The sequence below is a fragment of the Thalassophryne amazonica genome, chromosome 17 (assembly GCF_902500255.1).
Source record: "Thalassophryne amazonica chromosome 17, fThaAma1.1, whole genome shotgun sequence".
In the NCBI taxonomy this organism is placed as follows: Eukaryota; Metazoa; Chordata; class Actinopteri; order Batrachoidiformes; family Batrachoididae; genus Thalassophryne; species Thalassophryne amazonica.
In genome coordinates, this window is record NC_047119.1 from 52,245,888 (window position 1) to 52,253,387 (window position 7,500).

The 7,500-nt window shown below is 39.6% G+C and overlaps 2 protein-coding genes across 4 annotated transcripts in view; one reads left to right on the plus strand and one right to left on the minus strand.

Moving 5' to 3' along the window:
* tsc1b (TSC complex subunit 1b) overlaps positions 1-7,500 on the plus strand; it is a 139,061-nt gene that overhangs the window by 27,586 nt on the left and 103,975 nt on the right. The gene's annotated exons all lie outside the window — the stretch shown is intronic.
* On the minus strand, positions 2,357-7,068 carry LOC117529975. 2 transcript variants are annotated; one of them, XM_034192890.1, is made up of 12 exons: positions 6,441-7,068; positions 6,124-6,345; positions 5,855-6,037; positions 5,608-5,752; positions 5,228-5,385; positions 4,955-5,098; positions 4,649-4,874; positions 4,433-4,552; positions 4,161-4,333; positions 3,655-3,858; positions 3,326-3,549; positions 2,357-3,210 (listed from the first exon to the last, which is right to left on the minus strand). In XM_034192890.1, exons 1-12 carry the CDS (start codon positions 6,449-6,451, stop codon positions 2,585-2,587), a joined length of 2,436 nt encoding a protein of 811 aa, XP_034048781.1. In that variant the 5' UTR covers positions 6,452-7,068; the 3' UTR covers positions 2,357-2,584. The 2 variants fall into 2 exon arrangements, with proteins under 2 accessions (XP_034048781.1, XP_034048780.1); XM_034192889.1 differs by having other exon boundaries at positions 2,360-3,210; positions 5,608-5,755; positions 6,441-7,067.

Sequence of the window (7,500 nt, forward strand, 5' to 3'; positions counted from 1 at the left end):
TCAACTGAGACTGCAGAGTGATGCATGCATAATGGACCCACTGAGAGACAAAGGAGAAGTGCTTAAAGTGGACGGGGGAGGAGAACTGAAGAGGTACATGAATCAAACAGTCTAGACTGAGTGAAATAAGGAACCACAAAAAGAATTTACTACAACAAGCAGAACTGAAGAGGTGGAGAAATCACAAAACCAGGAACCAGCATAGAACTTTAAAGCTGTGAAAGTCAGTGTCTGAAGGACAAGTATTTATCAACGTGGAGTCCTTCAACACTGTTACAAACCAAGCTGACTTCCAGCCATCAGACTGGAGGTCTGGAGTGTTTGATCAACTTAAAAAATCAGACTGTCCCCTCTGTAAGTACACAAACACAAGATATGAGAAAATCACAGCAGCATTTATTACACAAACTGAGTTAGAAAAACAGTTGGTCTTTACAGTGACAATGATATATCCATATTAAAAAAAAAAAAAAAACATACAAAGTGTTATAAACTGACCTCACACTGTAGTTACATATTGTTGAGAAATATAGAAATTTGTATCCAAATTAAAAAAAAACAAACAGTGTTATAAACTGACCTCACACTGTAGTTACATATTGTTGAGAAATATAGAAATTTGTATCCAAATTAAAAAAAAAAATATATATATATATACAAAGTGTTATAAACTGACCTCACACTGTAGTTACATATTGTTGAGAAATATAGAAATTTGTATCCAAATTAAAAAAAAACAAACAGTGTTATAAACTGACCTCACACTGTAGTTACATATTGTTGAGAAATATAGAAATTTGTATCCAAATTAAAAAAAAAAAAATATATATATATACAAAGTGTTATAAACTGACCTCACACTGTAGTTACATATTGTTGAGAAATATAGAAATTTGTATCCAAATAAAAAAAATATATATATATATATACACAAAGTGTTATAAACTGACCTCACACTGTAGTTACATATTGTTGAGAAATATAGAAATTTGTATCCAAATTAAAAAAAAAAAAAAAAAACATACAAAGTGTTATAAACTGACCTCACACTGTAGTTACATATTGTTGAGAAATATAGAAATTTGTATCCAAATAAAAAAAAATATATATATATATATACACAAAGTGTTATAAACTGACCTCACACTGTAGTTACATATTGTTGAGAAATATAGAAATTTGTATCCAAATAAAAAAAAAATATATATATATATATACAAAGTGTTATAAACTGACCTCACACTGTAGTTACATATTGTTGAGAAATATAGAAATGTGTATCCAAATTAAAAAACAAACAAAGTGTTATAAACTGACCTCACACTGTAGTTACATATTGTTGAGAAATATAGAAATTTGTATCCAAATTAAAAAAAAAAAATATATATATATACAAAGTGTTATAAACTGACCTCACACTGTAGTTACATATTGTTGAGAAATATAGAAATGTGTATCCAAATTAAAAAAAAAACAAAGTGTTATAAACTGACCTCACACTGTAGTTACATATTGTTGAGAAATATAGAAATTTGTATCCAAATAAAAAAAATATATATATATATATACACAAAGTGTTATAAACTGACCTCACACTGTAGTTACATATTGTTGAGAAATATAGAAATTTGTATCCAAATTAAAAAAAAAAAAAAAAAAACATACAAAGTGTTATAAACTGACCTCACACTGTAGTTACATATTGTTGAGAAATATAGAAATGTGTATCCAAATTAAAAAAAAACAAACAAAGTGTTATAAACTGACCTCACACTGTAGTTACATATTGTTGAGAAATATAGAAATTTGTATCCAAATAAAAAAAAAATATATATATATATATACACAAAGTGTTATAAACTGACCTCACACTGTAGTTACATATTGTTGAGAAATATAGAAATTTGTATCCAAATAAAAAAAAAAATATATATATATATATACAAAGTGTTATAAACTGACCTCACACTGTAGTTACATATTGTTGAGAAATATAGAAATGTGTATCCAAATTAAAAAAAAACAAACAGTGTTATAAACTGACCTCACACTGTAGTTACATATTGTTGAGAAATATAGAAATTTGTATCCAAATAAAAAAAAATATATATATATATATACACAAAGTGTTATAAACTGACCTCACACTGTAGTTACATATTGTTGAGAAATATAGAAATTTGTATCCAAATTAAAAAAAAAAAAAAAAAAAACATACAAAGTGTTATAAACTGACCTCACACTGTAGTTACATATTGTTGAGAAATATAGAAATGTGTATCCAAATTAAAAAAAAACAAAGTGTTATAAACTGACCTCACACTGTAGTTACATATTGTTGAGAAATATAGAAATGTGTATCCAAATAAAAAAAAAACAAAGTGTTATAAACTGACCTCACACTGTAGTTACATATTGTTGAGAAATATAGAAATTTGTATCCAAATAATAAAAAAAAAAAACATACAAAGTGTTATAAACTGACCTCACACTGTAGTTACATATTGTTGAGAAATATAGAAATTTGTATCCAAATTAAAAAAAACAAACAAAAAAAAACATACAAAGTGTTATAAAAAGACTGTCAGATCCAGTCCAAGTCCAGACCTTCCCCACAGAATGAGTGTCTCTTCACCCCATAGTCAAAAAGAATTTCCTCATCTTTCTTAATGTCCCTCATTGCCAGGAAGAGCATGACGTCCCTGGTGTTTCCATCAAAGTCCAATGAGAAGAGCCGAGGTCTGACGTTGGCCTTCTTTCTCGAGTGATTTATCATCCTCCCAAAGGTCTGACGATCCGGGTGACAAGAACACGTCGCAGCGTGAGCATCCAGGCACATCCTCTGACCATCCTTGGAGTAGAAAAACATGTAGCCTGTTTGCTCTTCCTTAATGGTGGCATGGATCTCCTCCCCCTCTGCACCTGTGACTACCCGACCGTGGTAGTCACAGACCACCTCACCGCTGACAAACTTCCTGGCAGCAACCACACCTTTGCCCTTGCCCTGGATGTCTTTAAGGGCAAGCCCCTTCCACTTCTGGTTGCTGACCAGGCGCCGGATGCACTTGGATGACGGCATGTCTTCAATGCTGCTGCTGGGTTTCCAGGCTTCCAACACATAGTCTGCAACGGGGACGTTGCTCCTCCAGCCCTGACTGTCAATCCAGGCTGCCACTCTGGATCTGGAGGGGAGGCGACGGTCGAAGTGGGCTGTGATGGAGAATAAAAAAAATATATACCACAAGGTTAGCAAAGCCTGTCTGACACATCAATCCTGACAGCAGCATTGTTTTAAATGAGTCATTTCCACGGACAATATACTTACAGATGACATGCTGAACTCTCAGCTTCATCTGGGACTTCAGCCAGCGCTCATAGATCTTACGCTGGTGATCCACTGAAGCAGCGCAGCGGGAACTCAGTGACGGAACTGTCCCATCAACTGTGACGGGGAATTCCTCCACAAACTTATCCCAGATCACCTGGAAGTCCATCTGGATGTGTTGGGACTTTCCCGATGTGCCGGCTGCGTCGTCTCCAGATTCTCCACTGATTAAAACACAAACACAGAATTAGGTCCAAGTCCAGACTGATTTGCATGACATCAGCAGTGTGTGTGTGTGTGTGCGTGCGCGCGCAGTGTTACTGTCTTACCTCAAGTCAGAACCCAACGCGCTGATCAGCTGGGAACCCTTCATCAAGCTGGCACCTTGCTTCATCCGGTAGTGCTTCTCTGCTGTGGCCGTGGAGTGGGTCAGGTAGTCCGCTACCAGAGACTTATCCACATCAGTAAGCTTCTTGGCTGCAGTCTCAAAAACGCGCCTCGCCAGCTGACTGGTCACCACTGGGACGTTGTATCTAAAACAAAAGTCCAGAGGAAATTGTAAATGACAGCTCATCCCTCCTGCTACTAGTCTACTTAACTCAGCAAGCAAGTGAAAAGTCACATGGGAGCTGCCATGCTGGCAAGCATGCTAGCTAGTCACATGTTAGCTAACTACTGTTCACCAGCCAACATGCTAGCTAGGACATGGCAGCTGCCATGCAAAAACTAAAGAGAACACATTTTCTGTTTAAATAGTTTAGCAACATCAGGAGTTGGTTGGCTACATCAAGAGAGTTTGCAAATAAATAAATTCCATCATCATGATTCAACTTACTTCTTGTGCAGTCGAGCCAGGTCATTGGAGGCGTTGTAAACTGGCATCCCAGCTGTGGAAAGGAAAAACCTCTCCTGAGGGTTTTCCTCCACCTTTTCAGCGTCTGGTCCCATCCTGTACCTCTTTGATGACTTCATGGCATCACGGACAACATCAAAGTAGTACATGAACCACTGTGTGGAGAGAGAGAGAGAAAAAAAGTATACAGAGGTCAGTTTCTAAGTCAGTTTTCAGGTTTCCAACATTCCTCCTGTTGTAAAAATCCAACTTACTGTCTCCTCTTCTGGAGAGAGCACAAAACTGGCCACCTGCTGTGCTGCCGTCTTGTGCTCTTTAACTGCAATGGCAGTGTGGCCCCTCTCCACCTGGATCCTGTTCTTCCACTCTTCAACCTGCAGAAAACACAGGACAGTGGATTAATTGATGCTGTCAGTGTTGCTGGCATGTGAAAAATAAAGCACTGGTGAACATTAAAGGCCAACACTCACAGTCATGTGCTCCACCACACCAGGCCTCTGCAGGTGCTTCAGGATCACCACGGCCTCCAAGTAGTACAGGACAAGGAGGCACTCTGAGGTCTCCAGCTGGATGGCGTAGCAGGGCGCAGCCTCAAAAATCTTGGCGATGACAGCGAGGAAATCTGGCTTGGCCGCCCTCAGCACCGCCCAGCAGTCCTGAGGAGTCATCCCCCTGTCACTCCGGAACAATCGATCCCTGTGAGAGGACAACATGCATTACTCAGACTGTCCATTGCATGTAGACTGTGGAACACATTGAGCAGTCAGGAGACGTACCGCTTGGCGACGACCTCTTTGCTGATGCCCTTGCTCAGCTGTGTCCCAAGTGCACCGATGTACTCTATGAAATGTTTGGCGTCTGTGTGGAGCTCACGGTCGTCAAACAGTAGGTTTGTGCACACCGTGTGGTACGTGAGGAATCTGTTCAAACAAGTCACAAATAGTTTTGTTGGACATTAGTAAGCAGCTGAAAACACCAGTCAGTCAATATTCAAACATTTCCCAAAGTTTGACCTTGCGGTCACACGGGCAAAGACAAATGTTACCAACCTCTTCAAGCTCTTCAGGTAGTTCACCTGAGTCTGCTTGGCGAGCTGGGCCTCAGCAAGCTTCCTCAGGTATTCCTTCGTCCTTTCTCTGTCACGCACAAACAGGAGAGAGGGGCGGGCTGGGTCCATATAAAACAGGAACCTAGCAACGTTATCCACCTGAGGGACACAAGACAATTGTTGTTACACACACACACACACACACACACACACACACACACACACACACACACACACACACACACACACACACATTTAGAAGTTACAGTGGGACCTGCTCTTCACTTTGACTCACTCTGACTTTGGGACCTTCTGAATAACAAAAACCAAGTAGTAGATATTTTTAAATGGTCAAAAAACTGTTTTTCTTGAAATACTCACTTCCTGTTTATAATTCTCATTAGCGAGGTCCTTTAACAAGTAGGCCCCAAAGTCTCTGAGGAGACGATGGTCAGCCGAGTGTTTCTGGTAGAGGCCCATCTCTGCCATCAGTGCCCTCTTGTTGACTTTCCAAGCCGGGGTGCGACTACTACAGAAAAATAAATTAATTAATAAATAAACAGTTATAATAAAGAACACAGACAACAATCTGAAGACCAAAGGTTTGTTGCTGTAAAGAAGGCCTCACCATTGAAAGGTCTCTCCGCTGCTCTCGCTTGCAGCTTCACTCGTGTCCTCGGGAGTGCTGCTCTGGCCCGTTTCCACAGCAGTGGAAGGTCCAGCTTGGGCGGTGGGGTCCTGGGTGGCAGGACTTTCAGCAGCTGGCATGTCACTGACCACCATCTTGCGTCGCTGCAGCTCCTCAATCAGCCTTTAAAGTAGAACAAAGTTTAGTTTGTGCTGTTCATTCAATGAAACACAAAGCGACTGATTAAATTATTTGTCTTTGCCACCTACCTCCCGAGGGGGTCACGGGATTCAATTATCCCACGCAGCAGGTCATAAGTAAATACACGGCCTGTTTTCAGCAGCTGGAACACGTCATCCTTGGCCTTCTCTACTGCTGCCGTGATGGTCTCTCGGGTGGCGTCCTTCATACAGGTCCGGCGGAGGTGGACTCCAAGGGCCTGCTGGGTCCTGTTGCACACCGGGCACAGCAGAAAGTGGCGGTGGGCGGCACTAGAAGGAGAAAACAAAAACATGTTATAGAAACATATATACAGACACAACACATGAAACATATGTAGTCAAACCGTTAAAAATTGCTGCAGTACCCGTCAGTCATGCAGCTGCTGGGCTCTAGTTTCAGGTGGACTCTTCACTCAGGGTGGTGTTATTTTCCTTCCCCTTTCAGCTATCACTTTAACTCAGTGTGTAAACTCAGGGGTTTTAGTTCAGGTTAATCACAAGTTGGTCAAAAAGTGTGAAAACAGGATGAAGCCAAATACAAAAACTAAATCCCTTTCAGGTTTCAACCTTCACTCAGGGTGGAAATTCAGTTTTCTCACTTTCTGACTAAAATGTTAGTCACATGGGAGCTGCCATGTGAAAACTAAAGAGAACACATTTTCTGTTAAAATAGTTTAGCAACATCAGGAGTTGGTTGGCTACATCAAGAGAGTTTGCAAATAAACAAATGAAATGGATTAAGAAATACTACAAGTAAACCACCAAAAGAAAATAAAGAATTGAAACTTACCTTGCAGAAGCCATTGAAAAAGTAGAAAGTAGTTGATAAAGGAAAGTTAGGATGAAAAATCTAAATTAAAACAACTTTAATTCTTCAAAGCAGAACCTTCAGGTGAATCTTCAAAGCAGAATCTTCAGGTGAATCTTCAAAGCAGAATCTTCAGGTGAATCTCCAAAGCAGAATCTTCAGGTGAATCTCCAAAGCAGAATCTTCAGGTGAATCTTCCAAAGCAGAATCTTCAGGTGAATCTCCAAAGCAGAATCTTCAGGTGAATCTCCAAAGCAGAATCTTCAGGTGAATCTCCAAAGCAGAATCTTCAGGTGAATCTCCAAAGCAGAATCTTCAGGTGAATCTCCAGATGAGTCGTCCAGCAGAATCTTCAGGTGAATCTCCAGGTCTTGTAGATGAGTCCTCCAGGCGATACTTTGCAGTAGCAACAACAACTGTGTACAAGCCCACCAAACTGCTATGTTTTTGACGTCAACTACACATATGGTGCTCTGAGTTCTGCCCCCCCCTTCACTCAGTTTTCAGGTTAGGGTTAAAGTAGTTGAGGTTAAATTTACCTATTTGGGTTTAAAATATACTTTACAACAAACATTGAATGTGTTTTAAAATTTTAAAACAAGATGTAAGATAAAATG

Bases quoted from the DNA above. Each gene is read 5' to 3' on its own strand.
- LOC117529975 (XM_034192889.1), bottom strand. The intron at 4,334-4,432 runs GTAAGTTGGATT...CTCTCCACACAG, and splicing joins TCTCTCCAGAAGAGGAGACA to TGGTTCATGTACTACTTTGA. The intron at 3,550-3,654 runs GTAAGACAGTAA...TGTTTTAATCAG, and splicing joins GCGTTGGGTTCTGACTTGAG to TGGAGAATCTGGAGACGACG.